A 20876-nucleotide genomic window follows, 5' to 3' on the forward strand; every position below is an offset into this window, starting at 1 on the left:
TTTCAAACATAATTGCTAACAGGTCTGAAATTGCTTCAGATAGTTCCTGAAATACCCTAGGTTGAATTTCATCAAGCCCTTCTGATTTGAATACATCTAATTTATTTACATATTCTTTAACCTGTTCTTTCCCTGTTTTGGCTTGTGTTCCTTTTTCCTTCTTGTAATTAATAATTATGTTACGTATCTGGTCACAATTAACCTTTTTAGTGAAGACTGAAACAAAATTGGCATTAAACACCTTGGCCTTCTTGATGTCATCTGTTATTAGTTCTCTTTCCCCACTTAGTTAGAGAACCTACACCTTCCCCTTTCTCTTAGTGTGCCTTTTATGTCCCTTGCTAGGTGTAACTAATTTTCAACCTTAGCCTTTCTGATTTTATCCCTACATGCTTGTGCTATACTTTTCTACTCACTCATATCAATTTGTCCATATTTCTACTTTTTGTAGGCTTTCTTTTTGATTTTACAGTCATTAAGGGGCTCCTGATGGAGTCTTATTGGCCTCTGGTTAGTCTTCTCTGAGTTTGTTAAAGTCTGTTTTTTTTAATGTTAATTTTCCTTATTCTGATGCTGTCACTCCTTTCTTTCCTTAGAATCATGAAATCTATCATTTCATGATAAGTTTCACCTAAATTGTCTTCAGCCTGCAATTCACAACCAATCCTTCCTATAGTCAGAATTAAGTCTAAAATGGCTGGCCCTTTGGTTACTTCCTCCACCTTCTGAAACAAAAAGTATTCTAGTGCGTGCCAGCACACACACACACACACACACACACACATGCATATGCATTTTGCAAACACCCACATCCACAGAGCATATTTTTGACTTTTACTTTCTCACTCTTCTTAGCTTGTAAACGGTTCCAGGTGAGGACCATGTCTTACTATGCAATATGCCTACCACAACAGAGTCCTGAAGCTGATTTTTTCCGTACTCGTTTCTGTCTTGGTATTATGACCATTACCATGGTAAATGTGCACCTGAGAATTACTGCAATAAATGTTATATAATAACTTTAACATGCACTTAGTCAGGACCCCCGATTCAAATCTTATCTGAAAGACATCACTTTCGGCAGTACAGTGTACCTAGTACTATGCTGAGACATTGGTATAGCATCAACTGAGACGAAAAGGTATTACTTGCTGAGTTGCAAATACTGCCTCCTACAAGACCCTAGTTTTCCACTGGAAGTCTTCTATTTAAATATTGAATAGCCTCAACTTTTCTTAGCTTACGAAATATTACCTAATCACAGCCTGATGTGGTACAGCTGCAGTCAGTCAGCAAATAAATAAATAAATTTACTTTTTATGAAGTATAAAATGGGTGATGATGATATGAGGACTGCACTTTGATTTCTTTATTGCCAATACGGAATAGAGCCAGTAACGTCACAGGAATCATCAAGGGAACATCTAGATATGAAGCAGAACTCTTATTTTTCTTAGTACTAAAATTTTGGGAAGATATTGCCTCTGTGGTATTGTCCTCCTATCTGTCACTTCATTTTAAGACAGCCATCTGTCATATAATCTCTTAAGTGAAGTAAAAAAAATTTTTTACAAACATACACAAATAACAAATTCTAATAACTGGCAGCAGGCAGACAATCCTAGATTGACCAGCAACCACCACTATGGTTTAAATGACCCTATAAATTCCATTCCTACCCAGGAATGTGGATATGAGGTACTTCTATGAATCTTCATTCAGGTGAAGGCAAAGGGTAAACAGATGTGGATAGATTCTGAACTCAGTTACACGAGTGCAAATCTGGGGTAGGGGAATTCTGTTGATGTAATCTAAGCTCAGCAAAAGGACTCTGTGATCCATCACTTCCACTCATATGTGTATGCTCAGCACAGTTGCCGGCTCAGTCTGGTAAAGTGGTGTAGTCACCAGTAATATGGGCTAGACTGGGGTCTAACAAGAAATTTTTTAGTGGCCTCAGAGTGCGACCACCAACTCTTGCTGGTGGCTGCTCTGACAATTTTTCCTTAATACTTAATTAACTTTAGTAAAAACAAATAAATATGCACATATACATGTCCAAATCATTGTAATTTATTTATGTAGATTTTTATTGCAGATTAAGTAATAAAAATAATGTACAGTTGTCACTGTTCTTTACTGGACCTAAGCAGCATAGAAACAACTAATGTGTTTGCAAGTTATGCTCTTTTTGTTGTTATTTCTTTTGCTTTTTTTGGTCGTTTTTTTTTTTTTTAGACTTGCTAGCTAGTAAGTCTGTTTCTATGAAAAGTGATGTTTGTATGTTTGTTAACACCATTTTTCCCACCCAATCCCCTCCAGGAGGGTGCGGCCGCATGAAAAGCCTTTGGTGGTCGCATGCGGCTATGATGACCGCATTTGAGAAACACAATGTCATGAGCCAAGAGTGACAAGGCAGGTGACATAATATCTTTTATTAGACCAACTTCTGTTTCCAGTCTTTAAAATTTCTAAAGTCATTTTTAGTTAAGAATAGTTAATCAAATAAACTCTTGAATTAAAGCATGATATAGTCCAGTTTTGCTATGAGCATCTGATATTCCCCATTGCAATAACAATCAGTTTACATCTCAAAAACAATATCTGACATCTTCCTAATAACCATTTCAGAATAATAATGTACGACAACATCTTGTCTGATGACATTTTAACAAGAAGTGCATTATCAATAATGATCATGTCACCTTGTGCTATGGCAGAAAAGATAAATAAATGCCTCTTTAGAAGAACAGAGACAATTTCATTACCTATAGTCTTTTGAGTTACAGTGATTGTTGCTGTTAGGTTCTAAGTCTTGCTCCAAAAATGTTTTGCTATTGTGTAAACAAGTTGTTGGAGTAATTATTATTGAAAATTCAAGATGGAAAAACTTGCAGCAGAATTGGGATTCCACCAACTCAATGAGATAGAAAAAAAATCAAAAAATCACAGGACCAACAATTAATTAATGCCAAGATTCTTATTTATTTTTATTATTGGCATTAAATAAATAGCAACAAAATATAAAAACATATATTTATTTTATACTCATTGTCAAACTACATCTCTACCTCGATATAATGCGACTCAATATAACACAAATTCAGATATAACGCAGGAAAGCAGAGCTCCGGGAGGCCGGGGCTGCACACTCCGGTGGATCAAAGCAAGTTCGATATAACACAATTTCATCTATAACGTGGTAAGATTTTTTGGCTCCCGAGGACAGCGTTATATTGAGGTAGAGGTGTATATATACTGCATACTTTATGAAATCCTGATTCCAACTATCTCTATTCTAATCTAATCTAATCTAATCTAGGTATCTGAGAGTAACCACTGGGATAAGATTAGGCCGGAATAGGGTACTGCAATAATGGCTGGAGATAGATGTAGAGTATGGTACAGTCAGTCCATTACCCTACAGGGATTGCAACAGCTGTCTTGACCCTCCTCCTGTTTTGTGTCTCTTGGAGTCGCTGAACCTACAACATTGGTCTCATTTCTTTCTTCATACCACTAGGGCTATCACAGCTGTGAATAACTATTTCCTGGGGTCCCACATCATCATACTGAGCCTCTTGTTGTCTGGTTGGAATCACAGCACTATCAATTTTGCTTCAAATGTTTGACTTGTAGGACAGCATTAATGGTACAAGACAGCCAGCACCCTTAAACTCCTTTAGTGCCAGCTGAGTAGACAAGAGCCTCTCAGGCTTATTAGTTTAGTGTTGGTGGGTGAAATAGTATCCAGAATGGCTTCAGGGCAGGGAGCAGGCAACACAGGGAATTTGGCTATGAGGGCAGACCTATTATGGGGAGCTGTGGCAAGCACACCCACATTGAGTTTGATGAGAGAGAAGCCAGTGGCAGAGGAAGGTTGATGTTATACGATGCTGTATAGATTCTTAACCCACTATTAATTTTAAGGTTGGTCAGGAGAAAATCTGGAGATGAAAATATGGAGGGGACACCTTCAGCTTGTATACAGGTATGAAGTCTCATGGTAAAGTCCTGCCAACTGTGGTTGAGTCTATATTGCAGGCAGAGCAGGCCAAGCTGATTTAATTCATCTTGCGTTGTATAAGAAAAAGATGCAGGGCCACATATTGTCTTTGGTTTGGATAGTGATTATCTGGGGAAGTGAATGGGAGGAGAGCACTGTTCGGAGATTTGACTGAAGCCTTTAAAATTGGGTTTTGCATTGCTTCTTCTGCTTTACGTTGAGTCACTTAGTCATTTCACATATAATTAATGTGTTTTAACTTTATGCACTTAAAGATATTTGATATGTGTATTTTAAAAATCTAATTAATAAACAGATATGTTAGTGTGATTAGGCCACCTCAAGGGGGATTTTCTCTCCAGGGGCAGCCTTCTTAGATGGAGATTTTCCTATATTGTGGTGTATAGGACATTGTTTGTTAGCCCTACACCACATGGTGGTGCTGTTGATTCCAGATTGCTCCCAGGCCCAATGATTCATGCCATGAATAGGTTCCAACCCACCTGAGAAGCCATGCATGTGCTTGTGCTGCTTGTATAAGGAGAACAAAGCCCCTGGGTTGTGACTAACTGGAAGGAATTGCAGAAGGAGTGCATGTGCAAGTTCCACCCAGCTTCTTCTGGAGTCAGTAATGTTGGTTTTTTTTATTTATATTTTAAAAAAATTGAATCATATATTTAAAGTAACATTTAATAAGTGCAGTTTTATTTATTAGAGTTCTCCTCACCTCCCATATACTACTGTTAAGTCACTTTCAGCACGATGCTGTAGACTGAAATACTCAATAGAATAAAAATAATATAGCATCCTCCAAAATATAAATCAGTTAAGTAGGTATTTAATTGAAATAAGATGGGCCTTAATGTCTGATTTTAACTTGTTTGAGACATGCATGCACACACAGCAGAACAAAGAGGAATCAATTTCAAATTCTCAGCTTTATTACAGAATCCATGAACAGTAACCGGAGCAGGACATTTCAATTCCCACACATCAGCATTTCTGACACTTCATATTTGCATATTCTGTAGTCTCATGGTCTTGCTTAGTAGGTGTAGGACTGTTTCTTTTACTCAGTTCTGCCTGCAACGTATACGCAATTTTGAGGAGGACTTCTTGCCTGACAACCCAATGACCACCAAAGTCACTCTTTAGCCAAATTTAAGGTTGACATACTCAGTCGTAGATGGAAGCAGGAGTTTGGGCCCACCATGGCTATTTATGCATTCAAATGCAATGTGAAGAGTCCAAAAGGACACCAAGACTGCAGACTGAGTTATCCCATGATCTCTCATGATAGTAGGGGATATCACATAAGAGGAAGGATCTTCAGAGTACTTACCACTTCCCTGTTCTCACCAGGCTTAGCTCACTCTTACCTGGGTTCAGTTTTAGCCAGCTGTTCATCCAGATTCTGTTTTCAGGTAGGCATTGTGATAAGTGGGAGATGGTACTGCTGTCTATGTTTGATGTAAAAGATGTAGAAGTGGTCAAGATCTGCATACTGCAGACACTTCAACCTGTATTGTCTCACCAGCACTCCCAACAGGATTGTATAGCTATTGAATGATACAGGGGAGAGGACTGTGCATTGTAGGACTGCACCAATGAAGGTCTGGGACTGCAGGAACAGTTTGAGATTCACCTTCTAGATTTGGTATAGAAGGAAGACCCCAAACCATTTCAGTGTATTTGTGTTAATCCAACAGCCATTTGGATGTGGAACAAGAGCATTTGGTGACCTGCAATATCAAATGCCACAGAAAGATCCAGTAGGGTAAACATGGATGTGCTTCCCATGTTTATGAACAGGAGGAGGTAATCCAGAAGAGCAATAAATGCTGTTTATTTGTAATGGTCTGGCTTGAATTATTCTCCAACTCATTCTTCAGCCTATTAAAAAAGAGTCCTTATGCTTCTCTTCTTGCTGCACAAAAGTACTGAAATGCAATACCACATAGACCTTGTGGTATAAGTAGATATAAAACTGTGCTGGCTTTGTTTTCCATGTATCGTACCTCTAAATTTCAAAGACTTCTGTCTGTGAGGGAAGACATAGCAGCCATTTTATTCTCCGAGTCATTGCAGGCTGTTACTGACAAAACACACAGATTGTGCTCTTGCATTAAAACTTTATTTTTGTTGTTATTGTTGTGTTTTCCTTAATCTAAAATAAAAGCCACTTTAGTCTGGTCACCCTTTGTGTAAGGAAAACATATAAATCATACATATGTAGAGCCCTACCAAATTCACAGTCCAGTTTGGTCAATTTCACAGTCATAGGATTTTTAAAATAGTAAAGTTCATGATTTCAGCTATTTAAATCTGAAATTTCATGGTGTTGTAAATGTAGGGGTCCTGACACACAAAGGGGGTGTGGGGGATGGGTCGCAAGATTATTGTCAGGGGGTTGCAGTACTGCTACCATTATTTCTGTGCTACTGCTGACGGTGGTGCTGCCTTCAGAGTTGGGCAGCTAGGAAGTGGTGGCTGCTAGCCAGGAACTCAACTTTGATGGCAGAGTCACTGCCAGCTCAGCACAGGAGTAAGGATGGCATGGTATGGTATTGCCACCCTTACTTCTGCACTGCTGCCTGCAAAGCTGGGCCCTCAGTCAGCAGCAGCCGCTCTCCAGCCACCCAGCTCTGAAAGCAGTGCAGTAATAATGATGGCAATACCATGACCCCCCCAAAAATAACCTTTTGACCCCCCTGCAACTCTCTTTTGGGTCACGACCCCCAATTTGAGAAACGTTGGTCTCTCCTGTGAAATCTGTATAGTATAGGGTAAAAGCATACAAAAGACCAGATTTCATGGGAGGAGACAAGATTTCACAGTCCGTGATGTGTTTTTCATGGCCGTGAATTTGGTAGGGTCCTATCCATATGTCCAGAATATGTTCTTTTGGCTGATACCAAATACTTTTGTATATATTGATATGTATTTTTTCTTAAAATCATTAAGTGTTGCCAAGTCTCACAATTTCATTGATTTTGTAGGGTTGCCAGTTTTTGTTGGATGTATTCCTGGAGGTTTCATCACAGGACATCATTTCTAATTCCTGAAGCCTCCAGGGCAATCCTGGAGGGCTGGCAAGCCTAATTTATGGTAGTCTTGGAGTCATGTGATTATGTGAAAAATGTCAGCCTTCATTTTAAAAAGTAAGTTTCTAATCTTCATGATTGTGTAGAAACACTTGAAAAAAAATGAACCCTAAAAGCTTAAAAACCATCAAGCAAATAAAAAGAAACCGAAATTTAACATTTAAGAAAAGAACATGTATTTTAAGCCAGTCTCATGATTCTTCGGGGAGGTGGGAGAGGCCAGACTTATTTTTTTTTAATTTTTAGGGTTGACAATACAGGTAACAATAGTTGCAATTGTTGATTTATTTAAGTTATGGATGGAAGAAGCTGCCTAAAGATCTTGAAGCTGCAGATGTGGACCAACAGGGAATTTTAATAATATTTTAAGTAAACGATGATGCAAACTACAGAAATAATAGAGAAGAGGGGAGGAAAATGTATTTCCTCACTGGGATGCTATTGAACATTTGAGCCAGAAAACAAAGAGTTTAGAGGGAGACATTTTCCTAGCTTCCCCACATAAATAAGCCACTGGTTATTGTTAATAAAGGATTCTATAGAGGGGGAAGAAGTGGTCTGTTGAGAGATAGTAACCCTAGGAAATGTTCCCCATATTTTGATCTCCTTTCACTATAAAGCGGAGGCTTCATTTCAGGTCAATCATCCTGTGCTCTTTAGGGGAATGAGTCTCCAGCATGGCTATTTGTATGAAGGGATTTCGTGAGCTTGAGTTATAGCTATTGGTATAATCATAGGTTTTAGAAATAAAAGTAGTTATTTCTTACTCCTTTGTGAGTGGGGCATGAAAAGGTCATTCAGTGTATGGTACTTCAAACACTGCAAAAGGAAATATATTTTACCACTTACTTACAGGTTATGTACTATACAGGAAGTATTCATAATATTGCTGCACTGCTATGCAGAACTGGGAGGAAAGGGGTTTATTTTATATTTAAGATCTAGTTACATTTGTTTTATTTTTTATAATAATAAAAAGTTAATCACAGATATTGAGTCATTTAAGAACAGCATGCGGCAGACAGCAGATTTGCAATAATGAACAGAATCTTTAAAAAAGAAGTCTCCTGACAATATGGTAATCCTTCTCTTCAGATGTGCAATGTAACAGGGAAAGTTTTGTATCTTTGTGTATGTACTTTATACAATATCTGCCCATACAAAATAATGAATCCATCTTTGTCAGAACCAAAAATGAGAGAGAGTTCACAAGGGAAGCAAATTGCCTGGATTTTGGTCCTTCTTTGGCAAATTAATTTCCTGGAAGGCTTAATCTAGGAATTATAGTAACATGTATGATCATTTTCTGGTGGGTGATTCACCGTTAATTATTATAGGGTATTTTATTACAATTCAAAGACTTCTATGTAACTTAACTTGTAAATTTTAACAAAAAAATCCATAACTGTCTATGGAGCATTTAAATGGCAACACATTGATAATTGGTAGTGACTGCGTAGAAGGTGTTATCTATATTTATCCAACAGAAGTCAATTGAATATCTAAATCCAGACCAATAAGGTGCATAAGAAGGCATATGTGAATCAGACCCATTTTAAAGTATATTAGTAATACACTTTCCTCTATAGAGTGAGAGGAGAAGAGAGATTCTGTTGTCTGGATTTATGTATTCTAGTATCTGAGTTTAGTGATGTAGTCCAGGGAACCGGACTTCGTGATTCTAAAGTCCCGTCAGGCAGGCTGTCCACACACTGTAGCATTCATCTTGGATGAGTGTGTGGACTAGCAAGAATGATTCTAAATGAGGTTTCTGGGACAGAGCTGTATCGAAGTAGTGTACCCAAAATTAATATACTTAAAAAGCTAATTCATGGTGGCCAGATATGCTTAATTAAACTTGTGATGCACTGAGAGGCAAGACAGTACCACACTACACTGCTGTATGTCGATGGGCATAGACAAATTAGGTCTTGGGGAGGATTTAGGCCTCAACCGCCCCCAAATTAGTAATTGCATTAATAAATAAAGGAAACATTGAGTTTGGGACAGAAACTAACCCCCACCCCAGATAAAAAAAATTGTCTACGCACTCACATGATATCATTTGATGGCATCCCACAGAATACTATGTACATTGAAAAACTAGACATAATACTATAAAAATGGTATCAATGAGTAGTGATTTCATAACTGAGACCAGAAGTATTTCTGTGAGGTTCACAGTCTGAGGAGAATAGCAAAATGTGGTCAATGCAGGGCCGGCGCTTGCATTTAGGTGAGCTAGGCAATCGCCTAGGGCACCAGGATTATTGGTGGGCGGCATTTTGCCAGAGGGGGCGGCAGGCGGCTCCGATGGAGCTACCGCAGTCGTGCCTGCGGACGGTCGGCTGCTCGCATGGCTCCGGTGGACCTCCCGCAGGTACGACTGTGGCAGCTCTCCACCGGAGCCGCGGGAGCAGCCAACCGTCCACAGGCAGGACTGCGGCAGCTCCACTGGAGCCACGGACCAACGCGCGGGGCGGCGAACTTGCCACGCACCTAGGGCGCTCAAACCCCTAGCACCGGTCGTGGGTCAATGGAATATCAACATTAAACAAATTTAATCTGCAAGAGAAAATGCTACCAATTAAAAAGAAACAAAGTTTGCCATGAAAAATAATTATGTAAAAAAAGAGCAGAAAATAAAAATGGGAGACAATGGGAAAAATCAACAATAATAATTGGCCCCATCATCTGAGGATAAATTACAAACATTCATCAATTAAGCCTTACAACACCTCTGTTAAGTAGTTAAATATTTCTAGCCCCATTTTATAGACAGAGAAATTGGCATACAGAAAAGTTAATTTTGGGTGCTTCCGTTTCTCAGTGCCTAAACTGAAACAGTCACAGTCTGATTTATAGAGGTGCTCAGTACCTACAGTTCCCATTTCCTTTGAGCCAAAGGCCTGATCCAAAGCCCACTGAAGTCACAGAAAGATTCATATTGACTTCAAGGGGCTTTGGATCAGGCCCTTGGGGATTTTTTCCAGGGTCACACAGCAATTCAGTAGCAGAGCTATAAATTCAGTTCAGGAACCTTGACTTCCAGTCTCTCATGCTAACCACTTCAACAGATTTCAGATTAAGTGAAATTAAATATATATTTTTATTACTTATCCCTACTGTGCTTATAATAACATGGTTCTCTGCAGAGGTTCTTAGGTACTACCATAACAGAAATACATAATAATGGTAATAGCATGACCCCAGGAAAACTCTATAAAGGGGAGTCTTACAGGGATTCCCTCCTCCACTCCTGCAAGTATTTCCGTGGGAAGGTGATCTGGGTTTGGGATATTATACAAATATCAGTGTGATTTTCTGAGATTAAGAAGGAAGCTGCCTTTTATCTGAAAGATATTCTTGGCTTTTTTTTTTTTTTTTTTTTTTTTTTAATCCCCAGGTCTTTCATTTTGACTGCTGTTTGGTGACACTGCTTTAGGTAGCACTTAGAGTATTGTTTTGCGAGTGAAGAAATAGGTCTGTATTCTAGAAGAAACTTTCATTTCCCTTTGCTCTTTCCAGGGGCGGCTCCAGGCACCAGCACGCCAAGTGTGCGCCTGGTGTGGCAAGCCACGGGGGGTGCTCTGCTGGTCGCAAGTGCCATAGGTTGTCTACCCATGTGCTAGCAGCTGGTCTACATTGAGACTTTTTCTGTTGCTACCACTGTGGGGGATTTTAAAGAAAAGCTCAGTGTAGACACAGCCAAAGTAAGGGCTCAATTAGTATCTTCCTGAAGTGTTGCTAACAAAGTAAGTCAACAGAAGAAGTCAACCACACTCTTGCATACATCCATAACAGAACCATTCTTTATACAAATAAAACAAAGTTCCTCCTTCCTGGCAAATATATTGAGTTGCCACTCTCTATTTGTGACCCTTTTTTGTTATGTTGCTTATTTAATTATTGAATCATGATTTCTCTACTTGCAATTCACGTCCGAACTATGTTTACAATGAAAACCTCCTTAAACCTTAAATCATTCTATCCGTTTTAGACTGATTATTTTATACTTTTAAATCGTGTGTGTGGCTCTGTCTGTTCCTTTCCTTGTACTGCGTGCTCAAAAACTAGTTTATAACACTGTATTTCCTTTCCTTGACTTCAGAGGCAAAGAGTCTATTGACCTGGCATTTGCATTACAGTATATGATACTACTTTCCCCTTCCCATAATCCCATGTAATATAAAGAAATCACCCAGATGTACAACTTGTTAGTGATGGCCTGATGGACATTATAGCAGGGAGCCAGCTCTGCTACAGTTAAAATTAAGACCAATTTTCTGTTTAAAGCTTGATTCTAAGGTCACGTCTACACTATAATCTGTGAACAACACAAGTAATGTCAGCATAAAGCTGTTGCTATTAGTATATTGCTCATGCGTGTGCACATTTGTCTGCTTGCATCGGTGCTTCACATACTTAACAGGAGTGCTTGTGTCACTCTTTGGTGCAATGCCTTTTGGGGGGATTTTTGTAATATGCTGTGAGGTAGAAATGAGTCATACTCTGGAAGCTAGGGGTCAAGTTTCCTTCATAGTACTTTTTATCCATCCCATAATGCCATTCATATCTCACAATTTTTAAAAAATTGCCTTTTTAAAAAATCTCATAAACCTGTGCAGCACTTGTTCCTGTCTGCCTTCTCTGACAGAAGCATGGAGCCTGTACAGTTCTGCACTATTGTCATGAACACTGCAGACACAGGATGAATGATTCTCCAGGATTCGTAGAGCTGCAGGAAGCACTGCAACAACATGGGACATCGCAATTTCTTTGAGGACAGATTGCTAAGGGACATAATGAAAACCAATTCAACGTTGTGTTGCTGGTGTTCACAGAGCAGCTGCAGATAGTGGAGTGTCTCTTCTCGGCCTAAGAAACAAGCACTGACTGGTGGGATTGCATCGTAATGTAGGTTTGGGATGATAAACTGCAGCTGCAGAACTTTCAGATGTCAAAAGCCACATTCTTGGATCGATGTGCTGAGCTCACGCCAGGCCTTCAGTGCATAGGCACCAGAATGAGAGTTGCACTGATAGAGAAGTGAGTGGTGGTCACATTGTGGAAGCTTGCAACGTTATCTTTGGAATTATAAAATCCACAGTGGCAGCTGTTGTCATGCAAGTGTGCAGGACCATTAATTGTATCCTGCTAAGCAGGACTGTGACTCTAGGCAATGTGCAGGACATGATGGATGGATTTGTAGCTATGGAGTTCCCAAACTGCAATGGGCAATAAGATGGCATACAAATCCCTATTTTGACCCTAACCCACCTCACCATAGAGTACATAAATAGAAAGGGATATATTTCTATGGTTATGCAAGTATTGGTGGATAACGAGGGATGCTTCACAGCTATTAGTATGGGCTGGTCAAGGAAGGTGCATGATGCTCACATTTTTAAGAACACAGGACTGTTCAGAAAGCTGCAAGCAGGGACAGTCTTTCCTGACCAGCGAATTACCATTCGTGATGTTGAAATGACAAGAGAGTCAGTGGTGCTGGAACACTTTTTACAATGGGGGTGCTGAAAGCCAGTGGTCCCCAAACTTTTATTTGCAACCCACGTACCCTTGTGCGCACCTCCTCTCCCCAGATCTGGGGCCCGGACTGGGCTGTGGCTCCAGGAAGGTGGGGACACATGGATAGGCTAAGGGGGGCTGAGACTGGGACCACAGCTGGGGCTGGGAGCAGAGCCTTGGACATGGGTCCTGCAGCCGGGACACCGTGTGTGGGCCAGGAGCAGAGCCCCAGGCGCGGGGCCAGTGAGGCCTCAGGTGCAGGGCCAGGAGCAGAGCCCTGGGCACGTAGCCGGCGGCCGCTGGGACCCTGAGCACAGGGCCGGGAGCAGAGCCCTGGCCGTGGGGCTGGTGCCCGTCGGGACACTGGGTGTGTTTCTTTGATAGGTCTGTAACTGTATCTGCACAGTCTCTCCTTTCTACAGGCTCAAGAGATCCAATAGCTTCTGTCTATTCCAGGCAGGAGCATATCTAGAGCACATAGGCACCATGGTCGGATGGGCAGTTGCAAACAACAAGGCGGAGCTGCTAGATGTGCTCGCCAACCTGGACAATCAGGAAAACGCATTTCAAAAATATGCAAAATTTTAAGAGGTGTGCGTGGCTTTCAGTCTCTGTGATCTCTGGGCAGTGTTAACAATTGTAACCAGAGCAGTCACTGTCAGGCACTGTGGAATAGCTACTGGAGGATTGTTAGGGTCAACATAGGTCCTTCAGTGTTTACACTGACATTATATGTTGATCACAGTTCAATGCTGTTTGTGGAGGTGGTGTTACTGCATCCTCATAATGGGGCACATACACTGGTGGGAGGCAAATTTGAATGCAGACACATGCATAAATAGGTTGACACAAAGGCGACTTATGTCGACCTAACAGTAGTTTAAACCAGGCCCAAGTGCTCTAAAATCCACAAAGTTACTCAGATTGCCTTCAAATTTTGTGTATCTCATTGAAGCACAGGGTTTGATCAGTATACCAAATTTGGGGCCATATGATGAACAAGGTGTTCCCGAGGTACAGCCCTCCCATCCTCCAACAGCTTTTTCTAAAGTTGACATGTTTTGGCAGTGATTTTTTGTGCACAGAGAGATCAAACCAGTGCTGAGATCATCACTCCAGGGTCTCAAACGCTTGAAAGTTATTCCAGAGTGCATGCACCTCCTAGCCTTTTGGGGGCAATCAAATTAAAACACTGGCAAAGAGATTTTGTCTTTTCAGTTAGGTGTGCTGCCGAGTACTGCTAAGGCTCACCTGGCAAGAGGATTACACTGAGCCTGTACGGACAGAGGATCCAACATGGTTTGAAGCCTTGAATATTTCATGCCAGCTGGATAGCTCAAGGGGCTAAGTAGAAGTGATTTGAACCCAACTTACCCATTCAGGGTCGGTCTAAATTCCCACTTGGGGCAGAAATCTGGTAAGAACAGAAGGCATATTGTTAAAGTTTGTCTCAGTACAGGGTTTTATTACTACCTGTATTTATTTTGGGGAAAACCACTGAACATTCTTAAGTACTTACTGTTGCCTCTCTGCTGAGAAGTAGCAGATTTCAAGGCCTTGCAGCTTGGTTTCCCCTTCTTGTTCAACCTATCCAATGGTGTTATAATGCTTACAAACCCAAACATCTAAAATTGTCTTTTTGACAGTGTAAATCTCTCCTCACTAGCTGTGTGCTTGAGTTGGTCACATCTTTTTGAAATAGCTTACATTTATTTCAGTTCAATTTCAGATTAGCACCCTTAATCTTATCAAAGACTATGTGTACATGTATCAATTCCTGCTCAAAAAAGTCTTAGCATGCATCAGGATATCATCCAGCTATAAGATAGGGTGAGAGAAGTATGCCATACAATACCCTTCCATAAGCTTCTCAAAGGTGGCAGGGGTGTTAAACAAGCCAAAAACCATTAATTGAAGTAATCACAGTATTTCTCCAGATGCAGAAGTCGTCTTTCCCTCGTCCTTTGGATCCACTTCTACTCGCCAATACCTAGTTTTAAGATGTGTTGTGGAAAACTAAGGTATCTGCTGCTAAGAATAGATAAGAATCCTTCTAAGTAACTTAATTCAATTATCTATAGTCTACACAGAATATGGAACTCTGACCTTTTTCCCCTTATGTCTGAGGCCCAAGGACTGGCTGAAGAATCAATTATTTATATATTCCTAATACAATCCCTCAATGGTTTGTAAAGCTCTTTGAGTGTAGAGCACTGTGCTAGAACAACTCCAGAAGAAAGTTTTGGAGTTTGCCTTCAAAACTTCTCCACGCCCCTGCTCCCCAACCTCTTTACAGGTTTTCTGTTTTCTTTTGTCAGTATTTACTAGACGCAGTGGCTTGTATTTTGTGGTTCCCTTTTTATCATTTTTGTTCATACAAAACACTCAATATGCTTATAGTTCTCAATATCAACCCTTGCTCCTCTCATTGGATCTGTGTAGCAGCTTTTCTCCCCCTTAGGCAATTTTCACCTGTCCCCCTTTGACTCCATTATCAGGCTACTCTGAACTACTCCTCATGACTTCCTTCAACGCCCTCTCCCTCTAAGGCCCCAGCACCCTTTTTTAAGCCTAATTGTGGGTCAAATGATCAATCACAAATGCACTGGCCTCTTCCCTCTTAAAGGGCCAGTGCTATCCTATGACAACACCTTTCCTGGAATTTATTACATAGTTATTAGCCATTATGACCCCATCCATTATCTCAGTTGCCCAGATCTCTTGTTCTAGGTCTTGAGGTCCAATTTTTTAAGCCTAATTTTTCCCATTTTTTGGATGAGTGCATGTTCTTCAGTCATTGTCTCCATTTGAGCCCAATATGGCTGTTTATTCAGGGTCTTCTAGACCTTAGCATTTTTAGTATATCTAGTTTAATAACTGTTACATTTGAGCCAGTGTCCACAAATCCTGTACATTGCACATTTTCTATTACTCTCTTCAATAGTCCTATACTTATTACTTTTATTCAACTGACCAGATCTAAAAAATGCAATCCCCCCTCCCCCCAAAAAAAACCCAACTTGTGAGGCTACTCCTTGTATCACCAACCTTTGCCCCTTCAGTTTTGTGTCAGCCTGTTTTCCCAAACTGAGGAACTTTTCTTACAAACTTATGACACTCTGTCCTGGCTTGCATTTATAACACTATTTTTTGGGGGCAAATCTTTTTCATAGCACCAGCATTTATAAGAATTATTTCCTTTATGTTTTGTTATTGTCAATCTCTGTTAACAATTTTTATAAGGGCTGGCCTGTACACAAAAGTTGTATCTGTTTAACTATACTGGTATAGCTCACTAGTATAGTTCTGGTATAGTTAAAGCAGTACAAATCCCCCTGGTGTGTATGGCAGTCATATAAAAGTTCCTTATGCCAGCATACCTATTCTTATACAGGAAGGGATATAACTAAGTCAGTATAAGTTACCTTTATACCAGCATGACTGTGTCCACACTAGAGCCTTTATCAGTATAATAATTTCGGTAAAAAAATCACAATCCTAACTGAAATAGTTATTCTGGTAAAACTTTCAAGTGTAAAGACGGCCTAATTGTTCAAAATGTCATGACTCAAAAATCCTCTTTTTCATCATGCATGTTAAATACAGATTTGTACTTACGGGGCTCATGTCAGAGAGATTCTGTCATTCTCACTAGCAACTGCTTTCTTTTCTGCTTGGCCGTTGCTTGGAAGGACTTCAGTGCTGCAGCAAATATCACCACTAAACAGTGTCCTTGGTTTCCTTTTGGTGATCTTAATTAACAAGAGCATGTCAAGTTAAGCATCAATAAAATGGGCCATTTCCAGTTTGTCCCCCAGTGGTATTTGGCTTTGCCAGACAACAATCTTATATGGCCCTCTGCCAGTTAAAGTGGGATTTCTTGTTCCCTTGTCCTCCTAGTCCTGGCCAGATTAGGTTGATGGCTGACTCCAGATTGCTTCTGACATCTCTTGATAACTCAGTCCTCTTCTGGAGCATCATCAGATCTGGTGCACTCAAGTTAGCTATTAAAAACACCCCTCTCTTCATCTCCCCCTTCATTTATTTGAGACATGATGTTAAAGTTAAACCATGAAGCCTCCCACAAAGTTTTCCCTTCAGTGGTCACTATTGTATTTTTTGTGTTGACTTTTGTATTACTTGAACTGGGACTGTCTGATCCCTCCTAGCTGGGCTACCTTGGTGTACAAATGGGGTTGAAAAGTTTGTAAATGTCCTATCTTGGACATGTGCTGTGGGTCGTGTGATTCCTCATCCCAGCAGCTTGTTTCCACAATGGTCTGCAACCCTTCGAGTTTCTTCTTTAGCTAATTTTCCAGCTCTTTAATTCCTTGCTTCAGTTCATCTCTTACTCTAACAAGTTCCAAGTTGGCCAGAGCTTTCAGGGTATTTCCCATATCCTGGAAATGTATTTGGGCCACAGTAAGCAAGTTTCAGAGTAGCAGCCGTGTTAGTCTGTATCCGCAAAAAGAACAGGAGTACTTGTGGCACCTTAGAGACTAACAAGTTGCCCATCACTTCTTTTATCCTGTTTGCCAGTCTTGACTAGGCATGCTGTAGATGGGTTTCAGAATCTGTCCAGACCCTTTGTAATTTTTGATCCAGCAGAATATTTATTTTAAACTGAATTGATCTAATCTCTGCCTTCACTTCCTTCTAAAAAACCTCCAGATCCTATTTTATTGTCTTCCTCGGATCTGATTAATCCTTCTGGACAGCTAATATTCTCTCTTGGACAGCTTTGATTTCTGCAACTTCCTCTGCAATTTTTTGCATTTTGGTTCAACAGGAATCCCTGCTCACAATTTCTTTCTCCTTGGAAACTCTGTCCTGTTTCCAAAACCAGTGTTCCTACTTGGGATAGGTTTTTCCAGTCCCTGTACATGGGGGGCATTTTGTATCTATTGGAGGCTGGTGGAATTCGTCAATCCTTATTTATGAGATGATGAGTCTGTTTTGAGAGGAAGGTTCAATCCCTTCTCAGCTGCTATTTATGTTGTGTTATGGAGGGACTCAGCCATATTTACAGGGCATTGTGGGCCTGGCTCCGTTTTGTGGGGTATTTCAGGGAGCATTCCGGTCCTGTTTACAGGTTGTTCGGGGGTCCCAGCCAATGTTTACAAGGTGTGCTAGAAGAGGAACCCAGCTGCTGTTTATGGGATGCTCGAGGGCAGTGTTTCTCAAAGACTGGTCTGTGAACCTGCTCCCAGTCCTTGGGATTTCCCTGGCAAAAGTTTAGGAAGGCTGCAAGCCAGTCCGTGGTATCGCAAAGGCTGAGAATCCAAGGGTCGCTGCCTGGAGCCGGGAGGTGGTGGTGGTGGTCCCGACCCCGTCTGTGGAGTATGGGCAGGTAGGTCAGGTTATGAGGTATCCCGGTCCCTCTTTATGAGTGTCTCTGGCAGGATTCTCTGAGGGGGCCGCCCCCTCTTTAAGAGTAGGGGGGGCAGGGACCTCTTTCCCCTCAGAAAACGTTGAATACGGTTGAACGATGTGCACGCGCTTGCTCTGCGTTGCTATGACAACACGGGCGCGGCGGCGAGCCAGGAAGCCAAGTCCTCGCGCTGCCCCCTTCGGGCCGGGCCGAGGCCGAGGCCGTACTACAGCTCCCAGCAGCCTTTGCTCTCGCTGTGACCCTGCTTGGGCGACCCTGGCGCTGGCTGGGATGGAGTCAGTCTGAGGGGCAGGCGGAGGAGAGAGCACAGCCCACCGAGCCCCTCCACCCCCGCCCCGGGCCCATGCGGCCCCCCAGAGACCATGGGATCCAGGATCAAGTGAGTGCCCGGGGAACCCCTCAGCCCAGCTGCTGGGTGTCTCAGGGGAGGGCAGGAGAGAATGGGGGAGCTCCCCTGCCTAGCCTGCAGGCCCCAGGAGAGGGGAGAGGAGGGCAAAGGGGGGAAGCCCCCCTGCGCAGCCTGCAGGCCCCGGAGAGGGGAGCTTCCTCCATCCCCACATCCTCTTTGTCCGCTGCCTGAAGGATGGCCCCCTCCCTGCCGGGCCCACAATGGTGGGTGTGTAGGACCAGACACTGAGGACGGTGTCCCTTGTGTGCATCATTGGGGGAGAAATCTGTCCGTTTGCAGGCCTGCGGGACAGGGCTGTCTGAGGCGGGGATGTCCTCAGGGGGGCAACCCTCGCTGCTCAGGTGCTAGGGGTGAAGGGGGTAGCTGGTGACAAGAGGCCTCTATCTTCCCTGCTTAGGATGGGTTTCTTTAGTCAAGGCTAGAGGGAAGGATTGAGCCCTCAGCCAGCAGGCCTAGAAAATGAGAAGTGTGAGTATGGCTGGGGGGAGCTTTAAGGAAAGAGGGGATAGAGGTTGTGGGGAGTACTGGGTTGAAACTGCTGCTATCTCCCCTCCGCATACAGCAGATTCCATTAAGATGGGGCCCTGCCAGAGGTACTAGCTGGGTAAGCCTTGCCTTCATATTCAGGGCTGTCAGATTAAAACAATTAAGAACGTGAATAAGTTGAGATTTTTAGAAAAGCTAAGATCATAAATGTCTGAGAAGCAGATTTGTGCATGAGAAACCTGTTCTCATCCAGAGGGTGCTGACATGTTTGTGTACAGTAATATTGGTGAATGGGGCTGATCAGATGGCTCTGTTCTTACTTTACAGAAAACTGGGTGATTGCTGTTCCTCTTTCATGGTACTTTCTTGTTTGGTTGCATAGAATTCTAATTTGTCACCTCTCTTGTTTAGCATGTGCAAACTCAGGTAGCAGCTATAGACTGGTCAGCCATTTTTTATCTATGGACAGCTAGAAGGTTGTGTCCATTCTTGTGGCTGCATATTGTAATTTTCATCCGTGTCTCTGTCACCTCAAGATTAGGTACTGCAATACTTTCTACATAGGATTGCATGTTGAATCTATTAAGAAACTTCAGCTGGTACAGAGTTCGGTGACTCACTTAAATGATGTTTCCTTCTGCATGCCTATTGAACCTGTGCTCTACAAGCATCTCTGACTGCCCATTGATTTCTGGGTTGATTTTAAGATTTTATTTTTGATTTAGAATGGGTCAGTACCTACTTGTCTAAAGGAAATATTGTTGGATTTGCAATAAGCACAGGTGTCTGAACTGCAACCCACTGATATGAGAGAAGGATGGGTAACAGCACATTCTGTTAAGACCCCATGGCCTTTGAGACTCTCAAACTTGAGTTGTTGCTTTCCCACTTGGTCTGTCCATCTTCAAGGTGTGCTGCAAGGCCCACTTCTCCCTCATCCATAAGGAGATGTAGGTGAGGCGTAGGACTGGGTATTGAGGGTACAGTACTCCCGGGAAATTTTCTGGGGAGGTTAATATTTAGCTAATGCTGTTGCTGGATGAATTGATTTGATGTTAGGGGTAATTGAGAGGTCTCTTTTACTGTATTTTACAAAAATTGTCAAGGGTGCCCAAATAAAATAAGGACAAACTTTAAAAATGGTCTTAAAATGAATGCAGAATGAAGGAATCTCCATCCAAATGCGTGAGACTTGATAGGTCTGCTTGCTTCATAGCCTGCTGTAAGTCGCCCAAAGATTTTCTGTTAAACATACTCTCTGAAGTAGCTTTCACCTTTTGCATTGCTAGAGGAAATAAAACTTGTTAATCAGTCAACATGGATTGTTGTTTCTGCAGTTTTGCAAGTCCTCTTTTCTGTTTACGTTCCCACAGATTTATTACCAGTTCTCTGCAGAAAAATGAAAAAATTGAATTAAGACATGAAACCCATATTAAATCTCTTGGAAGAAGTGCACAGCACATTTGAAATTATTATACATAATTTCATCAAATAACTTCATGGTTTGATTCACTTGGGTTAATTTAACTAGCAGTTAAAATTTTTGAAAAATGTTAATTTTAAGTTAATTGAAGTACTTACAAATTGCTACCATCCTTCAAAAGTGTTCAGCTTCTTTTTTTGAAAATCTAAAGTAGCCCCAACTCTGGCCTCAGTTTCTTTCTCCTCTCTTTACCTGCCTATTCCTCATCTCCTTCCCAGTAGATCTTTCCTCACAAAGGAAAACAGATTAGTTGTTTATTAAGTTAGTGGGAATGTTTGCAGACAGTTTTCTATGGGTGTCTTAATTTTCTGAAACACAAAATTTCTCTGTCAGGATATCTGTTTTGTTTGAGTTGTGAGCATCTCTTTTAAAAGCATTTTATGTCAGGAGGATGTAATTGAAGATACTTTTCTTGCAAGGAAACAGACAGTGATGTCTAGGAAGGAGTATGGCAGAAAGAGATCTAG

At 41.5% G+C, this 20876-nt stretch overlaps 2 protein-coding genes across 8 annotated transcripts in view; both read left to right on the forward strand.

Moving 5' to 3' along the window:
• The window catches only part of PSMB7 (proteasome 20S subunit beta 7), a 563007-nt gene that overhangs the window by 374367 nt on the left and 167764 nt on the right, over positions 1-20876 (forward strand). The window lies entirely within an intron of this gene.
• DENND1A (DENN domain containing 1A) overlaps positions 18294-20876 on the forward strand; it is a 353469-nt gene continuing 350886 nt past the window's right edge. For all 7 annotated transcript variants that reach the window (XM_050926228.1, XM_050926231.1, XM_050926229.1 and 4 more), the window contains exon 1: positions 18294-18410. In XM_050926228.1, coding sequence (XP_050782185.1) covers positions 18394-18410 — 17 coding nt within the window. In that variant the 5' untranslated portion in view covers positions 18294-18393. The remainder of the gene's footprint in view (positions 18411-20876) is intronic.

The sequence above is a fragment of the Gopherus flavomarginatus genome, chromosome 17 (assembly GCF_025201925.1).
Source record: "Gopherus flavomarginatus isolate rGopFla2 chromosome 17, rGopFla2.mat.asm, whole genome shotgun sequence".
NCBI lineage: Eukaryota > Metazoa > Chordata > Testudines > Testudinidae > Gopherus > Gopherus flavomarginatus.